The sequence below is a fragment of the Schistocerca cancellata genome, chromosome 11 (assembly GCF_023864275.1).
Source record: "Schistocerca cancellata isolate TAMUIC-IGC-003103 chromosome 11, iqSchCanc2.1, whole genome shotgun sequence".
Lineage (NCBI taxonomy): Eukaryota > Metazoa > Arthropoda > Insecta > Orthoptera > Acrididae > Schistocerca > Schistocerca cancellata.
This window is the reverse complement of record NC_064636.1, coordinates 149,310,906-149,330,127: the sequence shown is the minus strand read 5'-3', so window position 1 is coordinate 149,330,127 and position 19,222 is coordinate 149,310,906. Positions and strand designations below refer to the sequence as shown.

Genomic DNA, 19,222 nt, shown 5'->3' with positions numbered 1-19,222 from the left:
TGAAGCCCATCGGTTTATCTTCTGATGTTGTAGCAATTAGATAACTTACTCATAAAGCATTTGAGACACTCACAATGTATATGACAGTCGGAAAAATGAATATTGTTCATGGAAAATGTTGCCAAACTATTGTAGCAGTGGTGCAGTCGTAGGCTGAAGAGTATCCAGGTCGCACCAGGCACTTGTTTTGTTCTTGTAGACGTTATAAAAAGAAATGTTCTAGAAAGTGGAAGTGCGGAGAGTAAGATGCCAAAGAAAAAAAGAGATCAGTTGGTTAAAGAAATGAAACTAACATACAATGAAAATGTCACTAAGAAGCATCTCAGAAGTACGAGAAGGATCAACCAAACGTGTTTTCTCGGAACACTACGTTCTGTCGCATTTAATCCTCTTCGCATTTTGCTGCATCCAACGTCTTTGTGGCAGTAACTTCCAAAATTGGTTACATTTCTCTGAATGGTGTCTACAAATGTGCAAAGTGTTGTGACATATCTGTGCCAAATTTTGTTTAAAGAAGCATCGTTTACAAGCTATGGCAAGTCAGTGTTTGCTATAAGCACTAAATGTCAGCTGAAAACCCCTGTGGACTTGAAGAAGTGGATAAAAATAGTTCTCTCGATCTGACAAGATTTGGTGTGTGTTCTAATCTAAATAAACTTGAATATCTAGTGTTCCTGATACATATTGCTGCTGGTGCAGTTATTGGAAGACGTCCTACTGGATACGAGGGAGACAGTGTGGCATCAGCACAGTGGACGTCCCTCGCACTTCGTACAGGTAGTGACAGATCCTCTTGAGAGAGCAGTGGTTGTTCAGAAAATGCAAACTGGTCTGCGCACTCACCACACTTAACACTTTTGTACTTTTATCTGTGCCAAAATTAAAACAAGAGGTCTGTTAGGAAACACTGACGGTCCACAAAGGCGTGAAACGCCGTATAACACGGGCGTATGCTGCTTTTCACCTCAGATGAAATTCAGCATGCAGTACTGTTCCTCCGGGATCACTTTGTAGCGTGTAAAAATGCCCGAGGTCAACATTTCGAGCACTCGGTACGACTGCTGTGATTATAAACACACAAACCAGTATTCTGCGTTGGTTTACATTTGGTGTAATAGGACAGATGTTTGTGGAACTTCTTTTCTTGATGGTTGAACCGTGGTTTGCAGCGCTGATATCTCAATACTATTTGAAAGAGTCTCGCACGTTTCGTGGTTTAAGGTCTCTTAGAAGCTTCTTTCAAATGCCACAGAAAAAAATATATAGTTTCATCAGGAAAAAAACAGTTGGAACCATAAATGATAAAAAAAAAAAAACTACTTGTGAGTGCCAGGAAGTTGGCTGTATTGCTAACAACAACAACTTGGTAAAACCGCACCTCAATATATTTATTCATTCTGGATATATTTGGGGTGTCATGTCTTAGCTGCCTCACCCTGTGTACCTACATTGTGTAGTTGTAAAGTAACTTTATATGATTAAGAAAGTAATAGTTGGGTGGATTTAGAAGTGATATGCCCATTGATATCATTGGAAAAACAGTTCTTATTATAATAACTTTACAATTTGGTTAATTATAACTATTAGCATGCTTTAGCTTTAACTATTGTGACATGTTCAGAACTTCACATTGTAAGCTATTCCAATGAAAAGCTAAAAGTAATTTTTAGATTTAATAAAATTCTGAAATAGTTGCAGTTCAGATCGAGTGTAAAGTTCCATCCTCTAAGACTGAACGGACAAAACATAGGTAACTAGAGGCTGCAGCAGTTTCCTTTCAGTACCAGCACAGCAAGACTGTGTCAGCTAATCTTACAAAGCCAGATGAGTCAACTACTGAAAAAAGATTGCTGGCCTGCCTCAGGAATCTTAAGTTTGTTGCGTGGCGGTGAGGATATTAAGCTACAAAATGATACACCGGATGTGGTGGTGGTGGTGGTGGTGGTGGTGGTGGTGGTGGTGGTGGGAGGAGGAGGGGGAGGAGGAGTTCTGCTCTTTCTACAGCAGGATTACTGACATTAACAATAGTAAAAAGGATGTAAAATGTAGGCAGGAAATGACAAACAGCTCTTCTGCAGAAAAGAAGTTCGTCGATATAGGATATAAATTTCACCATTACTGTATATTTTCTGAAGGTATTTGCCTGGAAAGTGAGACGTGGACAACAAACAGTATCAAGATTAGAAGACACACTCTTGAAATGTGGTACTACAGAAATGTGAAGAAGATTAGATGGACAGATTGAATAACTAATGAGGAGATACTGAATAAGATGAGGAAAATGTGATTTGTGGCACAACCTGGCTAAAGGAAGGAATCATTTATGTGACAGGTCCTGAGGCATTGGAGGAATCACCAGTTTGGTAACAGAGGAGGAAGGTAGGGGATAAAAAGAGAAATTCTTTTTGGGTGAGGAAGCTGTAGAGAGAGGCAAAGGCAGAGCGACTTCAAACCAGTGTTTGGAATAAAGACTACAACAGCAGTAATAGTAACTAACACTGCTTATTGATATCTGATGATGATATTAATAATGTGGATTATGATAAGTCAACATCTAATCAGATTCAATACTGTATGTGCCATACATCAACATTGTTTGTTTCCCGTTTCATGGGCACACGATGTTCTTGTCTCACATTGTGATGACACCTCATAGATTAGACTAATAGCCTATTAATTTGTTGCCTTCACAAGCATTCGATGAAGGTATTATATTGTAAGGTGCATATGTTTTGCTGTGAGGCAATCTCTGTGATTGGAAATAGAGAACACGCTTAATATGCTGTGTTTACAGAATCAAAACTTTTGTTGTTCTGAGATGACAGAACATGAAGATAATAAGGGGGGAGGGAGGGGGGGGGGAGATTACAGTTAATTTCACCTGTTATATAAAATACAATATTCCACATTCTCATGGGACTTGTATAAAAGTGCCACATTGTCTTACTTGTCAGAACACACAAGGCACTCCACACGCATACAGATCTTGGTGGGAGGGACACACACACACACACACACACACAAATGCACAGTTGATAACCTCCTCATATCACCCATGCATATCAGCATCGGCCATAACTCTCCCAAGCTTCTCTCAGTGCACTGTCCTATGGGCAGAGTGTTAACATAGATGTGGCAGATTCACTACGAACTTACCTCCATGCTGCTGGATATCATAAATAGTACACACTAAAGGATTATGTGCTGAGGTTACAAGCAATGAATAGCAAGCACCAGAAAGAGAGATGGATTTTTCAGAATGCCCAATATAATGATTAGGAATGCCAGTTGACCATGCGTTTGAATTTAATCCAGGCTTACTCTTCATATAAAATCTATAGTCATACATAAAAAAATTTAAAAGCTAACCTATACCCTTAATTAACAAAGTAGCTGAAGCAACAAAGCAAATGAAGAGAGAACCACACAGGTGGGAGCACGAATGCTAAGCTGGCCAGACCTGCAGGTGTTCCGCAAGGTGACACTCGTGAAAAAGGTTAGCGTATGTTACAACCACATGGGCTGAAAGTACTTCAGCAGTCATCTAATTCAGAAGCACGCCTTATTGAGTACAAGTAGTCTCTTACAGAGTCAAATCGAAATTTATACTATAAATAGTAATGTGGACAGCTACAATAAAGTGAAGGTATGGATGTGTCGTAACAGTGAATATGTGAACAGGACCTGATGATGATGGTGCACGAAGGGCGTCTTTAGTCCAAGCTGTGCATCAGAAACTGATGTAAATGGAGGCAAAAAGGAATACAAACATCTCAAAAATGAGATCGACAGGAAGTGCAAAATGTCTAAGTATGGATGGCTAGAGAATAAATGTAAGGATTTAGAGGCTTATCTCACTAGGGGTAAGATAGATACTGCCTACAGAAAAATTAAAGAGACCTTTGAAGAAAAGAGAACCACTTGTATGAATATTAAGAACTCAGATGGAAACCCAGTTCTAAGCAAAGAAGGGAAAGCAGAAAGGTGGAAGGAGTATATAGAGGGTCTATACAAGGGTGATGTACTTGAGGACAATATTATGGAAATGGAAGAGGATGTAGATGAAGATGAAATGGGAGATACGATACTGCGTCAAGAGTTTGACAGAGCACTGAAAGACCTGAGTCAAAACAAGGCCCCAGGAGTAGACAACATTCCATTAGAACCACTGACGGCCTTGGGAGAGCCAGTCCTGACAAAACTCTACCATCTGGTGAGCAAGATGTATGAAACAGGCGAAATACCCTCAGACTTCAAGAAGAATATAATAATTCCACTCCCAAAGAAAGCAGGTGTTGACAGATGTGAAAATTACCGAACTATCAGTTTAATAAGCCACAGCTGCAGAATACTAACGCAAATTCTTTACAGACAAATGGAAAAGCTGGTAGAAGCCGACTTAGGGGAAGATCAGTTTGGATTCCGTAGAAATATTGGAACACGTGAGGCAATACTGACTCTAGACTTATCTTAGAAGCTAGATTAAGGAAAGGCAAACCTACGTTTCTAGCATTTGTAGACTTAGAGAAAGCTTTTGACAATGTTGACTGGAATACTCTCTTTCAAGTTCTAAAGGTGGCAGGGGTAAAATACAGGGAGCGAAAGGCTATTTACAATTTGTATAGAAACCAAATGGCAGTTATAAGAGTTGAGGGGCATGAAAGGGAAGCAGTGGTTGAGAAGGGAGTGAGACAGGGTTGTAGCCTCTCCCCGATGTTATTCAATCTGTATATTGAGCAAGCAGTGAAGGAAACAAAAGAGAAGTTCAGAGTAGGTATTAAAATCCATGGAGAAGAAATAAAAACTTTGAAATTCGCCGATGACATTGTAATTCTGTCAGAGACAGCAAAGGACTTGGAAGAGCAGTTGAATGGAATGAACAGTGTCTTGAAAGGAGGATATAAGATGAACATCAACAAAAGCAAAACAAAGATAATGGAATGTAGTCGAATTAAGTCAGGTGATGCTGATGGAATTAGATTAGGAAATGAGACACTTAAAGTAGTAAAGGAGTTTTGCTATTTGGGGAGCAAAATAACTGATGATGGTCGAAGTAGAGGTGATATAAAATGTAGACTGGCAATGGCAAGGAAAGCGTTTCTGAAGAAGAGAAATTTGTTAACATCGAGTATAGATTTAAGTGTCAGGAAGTCGTATCTGAAAGTATTTGTATAGAGTGTAGCCATGTATGGAAGTGAAACATGGACAATAAATAGTTTGGACAAGAAGAGAATAGAAGCTTTTGAAATGTGGTGCTACAGAAGAATACTGAAGATTAGATGGGTAGATCACATAACTAATGAGGAGGTGTTCAATAGGATTGGGGAGAAGAGAAGTTTGTGGCACAACTTGACTAGAAGAAGGGATCGGTTGGTAGGACATGTTGTGAGGCACCAAGGGATCACCAATTTAGTACTGGAGGGTAGCGTGGAGGGTAAAAATCGTAGAGGGAGACCAAGAGATGAATACAACAAGCAGCTTCAGAAGGATGTAGGTTGCAGTAGTTACAGGGAGATGAAGAAGCTTGCACAGGATAGAGTAGCATGGAGAGCTGCATCAAACCAGTCTCAGGACTGAATACAACAACAACAACAACAACAACAACAACAACAACAATTGCTACTCACCATGTAGCAGAGATGCTGAGTTGCAGATAGTCACAATGAAAAGTCCGTCAAAGAAAGCTTTCAGCCAAACAGGCTTTCATCAACAAGTGCCCCCCCTCCCCACAAACACACACACACACACACACACACACACACACACACACACACAGTCTCTGGCAGCCAGAGACTGGGGTTGTGTGTGTGAGAGTTGCATTTGCACTTTGGCCAAAAGCTTTGTTTGACAGTCATTTCAGTGAGGGTATCTGTGACTGGGCATCTCTGCTATGTGGTGAGTAGCAACTATCCTTTTCATAATATTGTCACTATTCCAGCCTGGATTTTCTGTTGTTTGTATTTTATAAACTAGGTGAAATTAATTGTGACCCCGCCCCCCTCCCACATCCCATTTTCTTTATCTTCACATTCACCACTTAGATCTGGTGATGGCTCCATAAGACTGTTGAAACTTGTCATCACAGGACACAGTGTACAAAGTATGTTCCTCATTCTTGACAATACTGTATCATATAATTGTGTATAATGTAACACTTAATATTTTGGATAGTTGTTTATATATCCAGAGCACTTGCAAATATTTGTGTCGAATACCACGATAAATCACCAGGTATAGAGTGTATTGTGTGTGGTTTTGGTGCGTGCAGAGCTATACTGTGTGTTTTGTCTGCCTCAGGTTGATTGGCTGGGGACAGATCCGCGGAGGGGAGAAGATCGAGCCCGTCAGCCAGTAAGAAAGGTGAGGAAGCTGCAGCAGACGTGACCGTGGTGAAACACGGTATTAGCCCCCGCCGTTGCGCGAGCTCGTCGTCATTTCAGCTGTAAAGCGGCATCTTTTAACTGTGCAGTTTCTCGGCTACTATTTGTCTTCTTTTGTTTGCAGTGAGAAATACTCACTGTAAATTAGTCAACAATAAAAATAGTATGAGGCATATCCAGAAAGTAAGAATGCTGATTCTCTGACACTTTTAGAGGGAAGGTGTATTCCCCCTCCCAGTGAAGATGGAAGCACTGCATTTGACGACCAGGTGTTGCTGGTAGAAAGCACGCTCGTATGTTTCAGTCAGCTGAAAACTCTTGTTGAACTTCTGTGCTGAAATGAGTGTGTGTGTGTGTGTGTGTGTGTGTGTGTGTGTGTGTGTGTGTGTGTGTTTCAAATCTCACCAGCTGCGAGCTGAGGAGTGTAATGTGATTTTTTTCTCACAAAGGGGAATTAGACATTGCAGATTTTTTAAGGAAATAAGAACCATTTATGGAGATGGTGAGGTGAACCATACTAATGTGTACAAGTGCTGTTGTGCATTTAGAGGTAAAAGAATGAATGTTAGTGAGGAACAGAGGATTGGGCGTCCCTCGATTGTGTCTGACGAGGTGGAGAACTGAGATTAGATCAAAGAAATGATAACTGACAACTGTCGATCGACTTTGGATGAAATGAACACATTTAAAGAAATCTCCAGATCTCTTATGCATGAAATTATTACTGAAACACTTTGCTTTCGAAAATTGGAAGGTATGTGGGTTCCAAAACAGCTCACAGATCACAACAGTTGATGGTTCATGGGAATTTCTCAAGCTCTCGAACTGGGAGGTGAACACTTCCTTCACTCTATTCTGACTGGCAACGGAATGTAGGTTCCCCACCACACTCTCGATAAGGAAAAACAGTCCGTGCAGTTGCGACATGGCTGTCGGTGAAAAAAATTCGAAGCCGTTGCGTCTGTCTCTTGATACTGTAAGGGAACTCTTCTCGTGGAGTTTTGGGTCCAGGGGGAAACAATTAAAGCCATGTGATGCTGTGAAAACTATAAAAATTTGTGTATGGTTGGCACAGAACAAAAGAAGGGGAATGTTAACAAAGGAAGTATGCTTGTTCCCACATAGCCAAAGCACAAAGCAACTCTTGAATTAATTTAGTTGGGACTTTGTGAACCATCCCACTCACAGTCATCTGCTCATCGGACACATCCAAGTTTTCATCTTCACCTCTCAGAAGATGTTTACGGGTAGAAAAAGGTTTTTCGTCGATCACGAGGGCCACAGTGCCATCAAATGATGTGCCAAACAGGTGCCTGAAGACTTTTGAGAAACACATCAGAAAGCTCATCTTTGGACTGAAAAAAGTGTTAATGACTGAATCTGACTGTGTTGAAAAATAGTGTTTTTTTTTTTTTTTTTTTTTTTTTTTTTTTTTTTTTTTTTTTTTTTTTTTTTAGAGAGAGAGAGAGAATGTATTGCCTTTGCAATTTTTTAAACACTTTAATACTCTTAACTTCTGGACATGCCTTTTGTTGTCTGTTGTTTTAGTCACTAGCATAAAAACTGGACAAGACTTGTAATATTGGACTTAAGCGAATAGTGGTGTACCTTTTTTTTTCCCACTGGCCCACAAATTTGTAGAACTTCAGTTGCTGCTGCATCGTTTGCCATAGCTTTTCTGTACTCACTCAGGAGCTTTTCTGTACTCACTCAGGACAATAATGAGAGAAACTTCTTAAATGAAAGTAGCTTATTCTTCTGGTTTTAGTGTCCTTTACAATAACAGAAAACCTATATCATCCATCAGTTTCTTTGCAGTTAATACTCAGTATTTAAGAAACACAGTTTTAGTCATTTTAATGATAAATATTTGATGTACTTTCTCAATGAATATTAGGAAGTTTAAAATTCAGAGCCAATGGTTGCTGTGGTTAGTATATAGTTACTACTATGTTCCTTCGTCAACACTGCTGCAAGCTGTGTGTGTGTGTGTGTGTGTGTGTGTGTGTGTGTGTGTGTGTGGACAAAGGCTTTAATGGCCATAATCTGCTATATGGTGAGTACCAACATGTTTTATGGAGATAGAATACTTCTCAAACTCTGAAATAAACTTGAAAGACATTCATGGCAGTTGATTTGCTTCAAATGCAAAGGTGCACGCCTGTGTACAATTGGGGCTCCGTAGGTAGCCACAAATGTTTTTCCATTAACGCATTGAATGTCATTTCACATTGGGATAAATGTACAGTTAAATATGCTCAAAACGAAATCATCTGGGACTAAAATAATTTTCCAAACTGGACAAGTTTCTGAACTGTACACAACTCACTGGGTTACATAAAATTTGTCAGGTATCATGCACAAAAGTAAAGTAATAATTTTTAATTATGCTTATACTGTATTTATGTACCTTCACTCCAGCACAGTAGATGTTCATTTTCTGTATATTGGACAATAGAACACTGGACTATTACACTAGTTGATAAATTACACGCATTTCTATATTTTTACTCGATTTTAAATTTGTTTATTATTGTACGTATGTACACATTATTCCAATGTTTATTTGCTTTACATATGACTTTTTTTTGCCATATATCAAGGAAGGAAACTTGTTTTAATCTCCTGTTCAAAATTGTTTTTGCTAGGCAGTTTTTTGCACAACACAATAGTTCCAACAAGTTGGGAGAATTTGTGTGTGCTGCAAATTGCATAACATTGGTTATGCATGCAATGGTTTCTTCAGGCATATTAATTTTTCTAGGGACATCATTTTGTTCCTCCTCATCTTCCTTTGGTTCTTCATCACATCTGAAATTACTTCATTCTCTGTAGATGACACTCTACCTGAGATAACATGCTGTGTCCTCCATACCAGAATCAAGTCACAAATTTCACTCTACACCTCATACATTTGTATTGTCGATAATAAATGTAGATGTGGTACAGAGTCAAATGCTTTTTGGAAGTCACGAAATACTGCATCTACCCGACTGACTCGATATGTGGCTTTCAGGATGTCGTGTGAGAAAAATGCTTGTTGGGTTTCATGTGATTGGTGTTTTCAGAATCTTTGGTGTTTGGTAGGGAAGAGATCATTCTGTTTGAAACACTTCATTATGTTTGAGCTAAGAATATGTTCTAAGATGCTACAGAAAATGGATGTCAAGGATATTGGATGGCAGTTTTGTCGACCACTTCTGCTACTTTTCTTATAGACAGGTGTGACGTCTGCTGTCATCCAGCTACTGGACACGGTTTTTTGCTCGAGGGGTCTACAATTGAGAGTAGTTAACAGAGGGGCTATCTCGGCCACAAATTCAGTCTAGACTCTGATATGGTTTCCGTTGGTCTCTGGACCTTTGTTCAGTTTCAACAATTTAAAGTGTTTCACAATCCCACTGGCACTAATATCTATATCACTCACCTTTGCAGTGGTGGAAGAATTAAATTGGGACAATAGCCCAAGATTTTCCTTTGTAAACATTTAAAAATGGAGTTGAGCATTTCTGCTTTTGCTGTACTATCTTTTGACAGTATTCTCCTACAGCAGCCATTGAACGTTTCGTGTATTGCTATCTTGTCAGCCAAACACATTTCATTCAATGTTTTATCTGTCTATAGCCCTTTGTTTTGTTTGACATTTATTATCGACTAGTATCTAGGATCCCTACCATCATGAACTGTTCTTTTGAAGTCGAGCCATAGTTCCTCTACATGCTCCTGTCCTGTGTTGAAAGTTTCAGGTTCCTCATTGAGATATTATGCTACTGATTTTTTATCTAGTTCATTGAACATATATATCTTTCTACTTCTTTTAGTTGTCCTTTGTACTTTGATAATAATTCCTACCAGAGCCATGTCATGGCCACTGACACCAGTTTAGTCTCCTTCAATGATAACGGTGAGATTGGGGATTGTGATTCTGATTGTGGGATTGTGGTTCTGATTCCCGGTTATCAATGATTAGGCTATCATTTCAATATATGGTTGAATTTTATCCAAAAGTCTGACTGCAATCAACATCCAAGTTTAACCATATTTTTGTGACTAGTATTATGTGAGCTCCCGTGCTTTTCAGGAACCCTTCTACTGTGGCACTTCATTGGGAATGCTTCAGCAGTTAATTTCCAGGATTTTAATACTCTCATCTGTTGGGGCATTTCCTTCGATCCTGTACTGCCATTTCCACCTCCTCTACATCCATCCTTATCTGGACTGGATGGAGAGTTGCCTAATCTAAAAAAGAAAAACCAAAAAGCAGCTTGTGCGCATCTCGCACAGCTATGCGAGTGGTGCACCCTACCCATTTACGGGAACCCTACAGGTCTGAACACAATGGCACAAGTCCAGGAAGTTGCAGCCTAGCTTGTCACAGTGCCTTCGAAGTCTGTGGTTGGATCCCCTCACTTGACAGAGAACTGGCAGGCCACAATCAGTTTGAGGGACAGTGCTGCAAATTGTAAGCTTCACTGAAACACTGTAAACAGTGCTGGTCTTCTCAGCCATCTCTATCAGTCACCAAAACGATCAGTTTGTGGCCTCGGAACCCCAACTGAACAGGGTAGTGCAGCGGTTAGTGCACCGGACTCGCATTTGGGAGGATGACGGTTTAAACCCGTGTTCGGCCATCCTGATTTAGGCAAGGCCACTTTCCTTCTCTGTCCTTCTGTAATTAGAGCTCGTGCTCTGTCTCTAACAACCTCGTTGTCGACAGGACCTTAAACACTAATCGTCTCTTCCTCCGAGCCCTGACGATGGGCACTGTTTATTCCATCGTGCATCACAATTTGGAATTAGTTGCGTCCTGCTCCTTCGGTGGCTAGCGGAACAGTCTCTTAAACACGTCAAATTAGGTTCCCATGCATACACATTGAATGCACTCGGTCTTTCTTTCTGTCCCCGGATGCCATTTCGTTGTACGTTCAAACTTCTGACGAGTGATAGACCCTTGTAAATACCTCCTCTCGACACGGGACACGGCAGGTTTATCGAAAGGTGATAAGAGTCTCACTGGCACAGTTGCCCTTTCCGTCAAAGATGCCACCTTGATCTCTGCGGTTACAGATATAGTATCCCAAATATGCTCGGTTCCCGTGTCACCTGTACAGGATGCTCAGTACTACTACTGACATGCCGCCCAATGTCATTGTAAGTTCTTGCTAGATCTTGTGAGTTCTGCTGAGCAGACTAGATGCACAGGAGAGGAAATGCGAGGTGCCTCTGCCATCTCGGGTACGGGGCTCCGGGGACCACTCCCGACACCCACATCTGCAAATACATTTTAGTGCGATTTGTAACTTAAAGAAAAAACATGATTCAGTACTTGTTAATTGTTTCCATTTGATAGTAAATATAGAATTTGAATGAAAGTAAAGAAAAAGTTGCTCTAAGCAAGATTTGAACTGCTGATTTTACAATAATAAGGTATTTATGTTATACATTCAACTGCAGGTAACTGTGCCAATGATATACAAATGTTTTGAGTTTAACAGTCCTCGAAGGTCTTCTAATCTTCAGAGGTGGTTTTTCATAATTTTGTTGTGCTATTTTAAGAATTGATATACGGGCAATGATCTTCAGATCCTGTATGTATGAAGAAAATAAAAGTAGTTTGGTCTTAACAGTAATATGGAAAGGATAGCTTGCTACTCACCCCTTACAGCAGGCATCAAGTTTCAGACTGGCACAGTAAAAAAGAATGCAAGAAGTATTGCCGCTTTTGACAGAGTCCTCCTTCAGGGGTAAACAACTTGCACATACGTGGCCATTGTAAGTCTCCAGGCACTGAGGGTCGGGTATGTGCACCCGAGTGTGACAGTAGGTGTGCATATGTGTGTGTGTGTGTGTGTGTGTGTCTGTGTGTGTGTGTGTGTGTGTGTGTGTGTGTCAAAGTAATCCAGACTGCATATACCTATGAGGTTTTTGTATAAGTGAAGTCCATAATAAAACATTTTTAATTTATCTGCGCTAACTGTGTGATGTAGTAGTGTGCTTGAAAACTGTTGTAGCCAAGTACAGAAATGAAATTATAATGAAATCCAGATCTTTAGCTGATGAGTATGGTGGTCAGGGGCACTACAAATGTAGTGTGTGGACAGAAAGTTGGAAATTGTGGGTCTCACGGAGAGTGTGTCGGAGATAAGTCCCTGCAGTCACACTATCCTCTGTGTCACCGGTGAATCGGTCGGATAGAGCGTCTACCGTGTAAGCGGGAGGTCCGGGTTCAAGTCCCGGTCAGGGCACATATTTTTCAACTGTCTCCGTTGATATTTTTCAACACCTGTAAGAAGCTAAAGGTCTGGATTTCATTATAATTTCATTCTTCGAGAGCTGCAAGTTCACCAATTGTATTTGTACAGATACCAGCTTCATATAAGTAAAGAAATGGGTCATGAAAGTTGATAGCCTCCTCAACAGATGTTAAAAATGTAGACAAGTTGCCACAAATCATGTGCTTTAATGTTATGGCTCAGTTATAATTCACGTAGAACATTTCCTGCTGACACGAGAGGAGCATTGTGATTTACTGTTATATTTAGCATTTTCTGACAGCTTGGATGTGGTCGTGATAAGTTGCACTCACTTTGTTCCAGGACTTTCTCCAGGCCTTGCAGCCAGGCAGCTGTAAGGAAGAAAAGAGAAGGAAGAGAGAGAGAGAAGAAAGAGAGAGAAACTGCTGACTGAGGTGGCCACTTTGTGAAGTTCTTTCACAGTTTCGGCTGTCCTCGGTCACTGTTGCTATTGATATCGGCACTATATTCTAGAGATGTTGTCCGGACTGTGGTGCTGTTTCATTTTCTTTATGTATCAAACGAGACTTAAATCAATAAAAATTATAGCTCAAAATCGAAAGTCTCAATATGTAACTGAGAATGTGACACCTGCATCTGTACACACAAGTTCACCAACCTGTCAATTGATGGGAAGTTGGGGTAACCTCGAGTGATTCCCACATGACCATAACAAGTTTTCCAGTTGGTGATAATACAAAACACTATTCCAGAAACACGTAAAGTGGAAGGTCTCAAAAAAACAGTCTCCTCAGATACACAAAGTAATTAAATCTAATAACACACAAAATAGTGATCTTCTCGATTTGGATTTAGCTTAAGAATAAGTCTCCAAAGTGATGGTGGCAGAAAAATGAGAACGCTCAAAGTGTTTCCCTGAGTCTGGTCGAGTGCCTGTCATTGCAGACAGTTAATTGGTATAGTTTAAAGTTCTGTGAGACACCAGTCACTGTCGATTTTTAACTGGCGAGATGAAGATATCAGAGTCGACGAGCGTGTACCTCCCGGAACGCACAGTCAGAGTGAGGCAGAGATTGGTGGTGGCGAGGGCTCCGGCTGCGACTGATGGCTGCTATGATGAACCTCTGTGGTTGGGACTGCTCGTCCGTGGCTGGATGGCCACTTAAATCAAGCTTCGGTAGAATGGTATTTGCTCAGTGTACTTGCACACACGTTATTGGTGGTAGCAGGTACCAAGTAGTTTTAATTTTAAGTGCAGCTCCTCACATAGGTCCAGTGTGGGTTTTAATTATTGTATGGCAGTAAAACTTGGTAGATATGCTAATGCATTAATATGGAAGAGAAATTAGTTCCAATTGTGGCCATCAGGTGCAAATCTGCCACTAGACTCTGTTTGTAGGACAGTACAACGTCCGACTGTCATTTGAGAAGCCCTAATATGTGAACACTGTGCCTATTGAGAAAAGAACACATTCGCTGTTAGGGAAACTCTTTTATGTGAACGGCAGCAATTACTGTGCTCTGCTAAGAGAGTGCCGCCGACTGAAATGTCTGAGGAGAGGTCTTACGTCATTATGTGGTTTAAAGATGATGATTATTATTATTATTATTATTATTATTATGAAAATGAAAATGAAATCTGAAAACACTGGTGTCGAACCTGGAAGAGGAAGGCATCCTATCCCGGTGGAAGTTATTGATGAGGTGGTTGTTGCTGTAAATGACCGTGCAGCATGTGCTATGGTAGTGCTAGTGTTCGTGCAGGCTCACAAGAATTGTCCATCCCGTGGTCAACAGTACGGAACGTTTTGTGGTCTATATTACACTGGTAGTAATACAAGATCCAGACTGGTGCAGCAACTAAAATCTCATTATCCGCAGTGACATTCTGAATTTACTCTTTGGTATCTGGCACAGATTGAAGTTGATAGCATGTGGCCAGGCAATATTATATGGAATGAGAAGGCTCATTTTACACTACAGGGTACAATGAATACACAAAGCTGCTGAATAGACAGAACTGCAAAGGCTTTAGAGATGCGTGACCTGCAAGGTCACATGATCTAAAGCTGAGACACGTGTGGCTCTGGTTATATCCATAAGAACACATTTACCGGGGATATGTTTGGTCTCTACTTGATCCGAAATCCAGTACACAGGAAGACGTCGCTCAGATTGCAACAGAACTGCTGCGAGCAACTGTCGATGTGTCTTTTTACGGATACAGCATCTCACTGGTGTCTCCGGTGCTCGTATTGAACAAAGTGTGTAAGCAGTGGTAATAATAAAATTGACATCATGCCTTTCTCACGTGGTTGGCCTTTTCTGCCCATGTCCTGTTCCTAATCCATTACATACAGAAACATATCTGTCTTTGTTGCATTCACAGTGCCACATTTGCACCAGGTGCCCAAAATTGGAACTAATTTGTTAATGGCGTAAATTGGTTCCGCATTAATGCTAGAGTTTTGCAGTTGTACTATAATTACGGTCCACACCTCTGTGAATAGCTGCGCTGCACCCAGTAGTGCTGTGCCTGTCGAGGATACAAACCTTTGACGAAGCAGGTGCTGCTCGGTGTGTGTTGTGGTCGGACGTACCGTTTGCGTGCAGTCTTGCCGAGTTAGTCACCGGCAGTGTCAGAGCTGTGCCGACTTGCCGGTAGAATAATTGCCCGATACGGCAGAAGCCGTGTCTTCTTCCTCCACCACCTCTGTCGGCATCCAGCGGCTGTGTGATTTCAGTGAAATTTAACCTTTTGCACCAGGTTTTCAAATTTACTCCTGCTGCATATCACCACTCCTTGTACTGATGAGGGCTCAACCTTTTTGTAGTACATTTCATTCTTGTAATCAAACAGATCAGTAAACTATATAAACTTCAAGCACTGTAAATTACTTGTCTGGCAGCCTGTAGTAAATGATTTGTACACTGCAAAGTCTGCAGTTAGACATATAACACGTCAGCCTCAGTTGCAAATAGATTGATTTCTATTTGCATCTGAGGCTGCCGTGTTATATGTTTAATTGTCACAGCTGCTGACGGGGCTGCACGGTGTTAAAAGTTCTCCAGTTAGTTTTACACAAGTGAAGCTGACTTTCATCGAACTTTACTCGCCGAAGACTCGGCCACAGTTGACAGCAGCTGTTGAAGGTCATCTGTAGGACAGTTATCCCTAAATGTCAAAATACAAAATTATTACATTTTCATTGGCAGCACAAAAATCGGGCATACCTTTCTTTTGTACTATAGTTAATACAGAAATCCATCACTACGGCTGACTTGTTCATCACGAGAGAAGCCTTATACAAGTGTTGTACCAAAAGTAAGGTTCCCAATGAGCTACGGCCTGGAAGGTGCCGGGCTGAATTCGACGACAGTGCCTCGTGCAGTGGTTTCCTCACTCTCAAGCCCGTCCACCCGCGATTCGCTACGTCGCTCAGTGTGGGCTCGGCAGCCGTCAGAGATGGAAGTCTCGATCGCTGCTCCCGCCAAGTGCTAGGTTAGAGCAGTAATCCGGTTTCTCCACGCGAGGAAGTTACTGCCCGTGGAGATTCGTCGGCAGCGGACTGAGATTTATGGTGAAGAGTGCACGTCCGTTCGGCACGTCCGCAAATGGTGCAGGGCTTTTGCTGAGGGGTGCACGAAAGTTCACAGTGAAGAACACAGTGGAAGACCACCTGTTTAAGATGCAATTGTCCAGAAGATCAACAGTGGCACAATTGAAAGAACTTCGACAGAAACGTCGGGTTATCGCAAGGTGTGTGCTCGCCGGGTCCCCCGGATGCTGACTGATGGACAGAACTACCTTTTTAGTAGGAAATTAAGTGTCGTTTAATTTTGTCGGGGATACGTTTTCAGTAGAGGCCGTCACTTGAAAGTTATTAAAGATAAGCTTACAGACTTAACATTAAAATGCACCCCCACCAGCCAGGATGATGATCACAGTACTCCTGCTATTACAGTACAGAAATTTGTGACTACACAAATTAATTCTCACGTTTGACCGCTTTTGGTCTTCATCGAGTAGGCTATTATGCCGCCGGCTTAGTTGTGGTCTTACAGAATGTAAAACTGACTTTTGTGTAAATGTTTCCTCACCACTTGGGCATTTTAACAGTGTAAAAAAACAATTAAATTATTTTGTTTGTCTAACCTTCTTGTTAAAAAAAAGGACTGTGCTTGTAAGGGTTAAGTTGAGATCGAATTGTAAATAAATTAGATTGGTGCATTAGTTCGTAGCGTTTTTCCCCAAGTTTAATACACACATCAGATAAACCTAACAAAGACTTAAGTCATCAATAATATATTCTCCTTCACTGTTTACAACAGTCTGGCAACACTGGAGTAACTTTTCGATTTCACAAAGTAGAAACCGTGCGGTTTGGATGTAAAGAGCTTGTGGAGCCATGTTCAGACCACACTGGAAAGGAAGTCCCTGGAAGGTTGTTTGATAAGAGAGCGGAAGAGGTGAAAACCTCAGGGTTCCAGATCAGATGAGTAAGGTGGCTGCCGAATGATTTCCCAACCCTACTTCTGTGTGGTGATTTTTGTCAGTCTAGCACAATGCGGTCAGTCGTTATCGTGGTGCTATATCACTTCCCGCAGTCTTCCTGCTTGTTGTTCTTAGATTGCATCTGCAAGATGTCTCAGTGATTGACTGTAAATGTCTGCAGTGACGGTTACACCTTGGAGAAGCCATTCACGGTACACCACACGGTCGCTGTTCCTCCAGAGTCAGAACATTATCTGTTGTGGATGTGCGCGGGTCTCGTTATGGGAGTTGCTGCTTTGTTTGGGCTCAGCCGTTCCTTTCTTTTCCTTACGTTATCATAAAGACATCATTTCTCATCACCAGTAACAGTACGGGATAGGAATGGCCGTATTGTTGCCGAGCCGATTGATGGTGAGCAAGCAGAGATGCACAAATGGCCACATGCTGAATTTTGTAATTTTGGCTTAGAGAATGTGGTAGCCATACCTGACTTTTGAACCTTCCCCATTGCACACAAATGTTCCACAGTGGTGGAATGATGACAGTTCATCACATTTGCCAGCACTGAAGTACACCGACATGGACCATTGTGGATTAATGTGTTTAAACAATCTTCTTCAAACACCAAAAGTCGTCGGACACAAAGGGCCGAGCGGTTCTAGGTGCTTCAGTCCAGAACCGCGCGACTGCTACAGTCGCAGGTTCAAATCCTGCCTCAGACCTGGATGTGTGTGCTATCCTTAGGTTAGTTGGGTTTTAGTAGTTCTAAGTTATAGGGGACTGATGACCTCAGATGTTAAGTCGCATAGTGCTCAGAGCCATTTGAACCCCAAAGGTCTTCCTGAACGTGGATAGTCACTAATGCCAAAATTGATCCTATTTAAAATGAGAAAACCAGTTTCTTGCTATGCCATCTGCGGTATCATTATCCCCATACAGGGTGCAAATGTTTCTGGCTGCCTCTGCTGCTGTCACCCCTCTGTTGAACTCAAACAGAAGAATATGTCTGAAAAGTTCTGATTTCTCCACTCGGCACTCCATTTTCTAACGACCACAGCTCCACTCACTACCTCCAAATGTCAAAATTACAAATGTAAACTCGGTTAACAACAGTGAACTACAAATTAAAAATTATAATCAATAAAAAAATCCATAGCAACCCGAAAAACGACATGCAAACAAAAACGCTGTGAACTTACGCACAAACCCAATAACTAGATTTTGCAAAATGTTTAAAGTCTTTTTTTTTTCCTTCATTACCCTCACATGTAAGCTTAAATAATAATTTTAATGAAATAGCTAACAAAGCTGGTGATGTAACAGCCCAGGCAGTGAAGACCAGAAAAGATGCCTCTCATTTTGCCTCTAGAGATCAACAGTTTTCACTAAGAGAGCGAGAGAATATTGAAAATCTCACACACGCTGTAGGGTAGGTGGTTTTTGAAGGCCAATTTCAGGTGGTTTTCCGACTTGTAGACCCAATTGTCCCACATCAGATTGTTCATTTAGACTCCCTCTATAACATTATGGTACATGGTAAATAGTTATTTTTTACACACTGCACATAGAAAATGTAAAACTGAGACAAACAAATTAAGATTTTTAAAACATAAATACATGAAGTAATTTATTTCACTGTGGACTATTATACGAGGTTTTCAGTGTCCTAAATGGTAGGTTCTGTTTCATGTAATGGAATTTTGGGCAACCCCAAGATTAGCATAGCCTACAAACAATTTTCTGGAAACACAAGTATTTTAACTAAAGTATTTGTTAAACTGAAACGTTATTCTAGTAAAAGGGTACATTTTTGGAGAACTTAAAAATTTGGGCAACAGGATAATAACACTTGATTTTTGAAAGGGTTACATTTTAAATTCCAACGTTCTTGAATTCTTATGATAGCAACTACACATATCATAAAAAATTTTCACCACCTCGGTTCTGAGAGTTCCGGAGATCAACATAAACATCATTTCCACCCCTTTTATTGCTCATGAAAACCACACATTGCCTATTGTACCACCATACAGCGAGACATACAGAGATGGTGGTCCAGATTACTGTACACAATGGTACCTCTTATTACCTAG

The 19,222-nt window shown here is 40.9% G+C and overlaps 1 protein-coding gene across 1 annotated transcript in view; it reads left to right on the top strand.

The window, feature by feature from the left end:
* The window catches only part of LOC126108620 (eukaryotic translation initiation factor 2 subunit 3), a 106,759-nt gene extending 93,530 nt beyond the window's left edge, over window positions 1–13,229 (top strand). Inside the window, exons 11-12 of the mRNA XM_049913931.1 lie at window positions 6,298–6,360; window positions 12,977–13,229. Of these exons, the coding sequence (XP_049769888.1) occupies window positions 6,298–6,355 (58 nt within the window). The 3' untranslated portion in view covers window positions 6,356–6,360; window positions 12,977–13,229. The remainder of the gene's footprint in view (window positions 1–6,297; window positions 6,361–12,976) is intronic.
* Window positions 13,230–19,222: the final 5,993 nt, after the last annotated feature.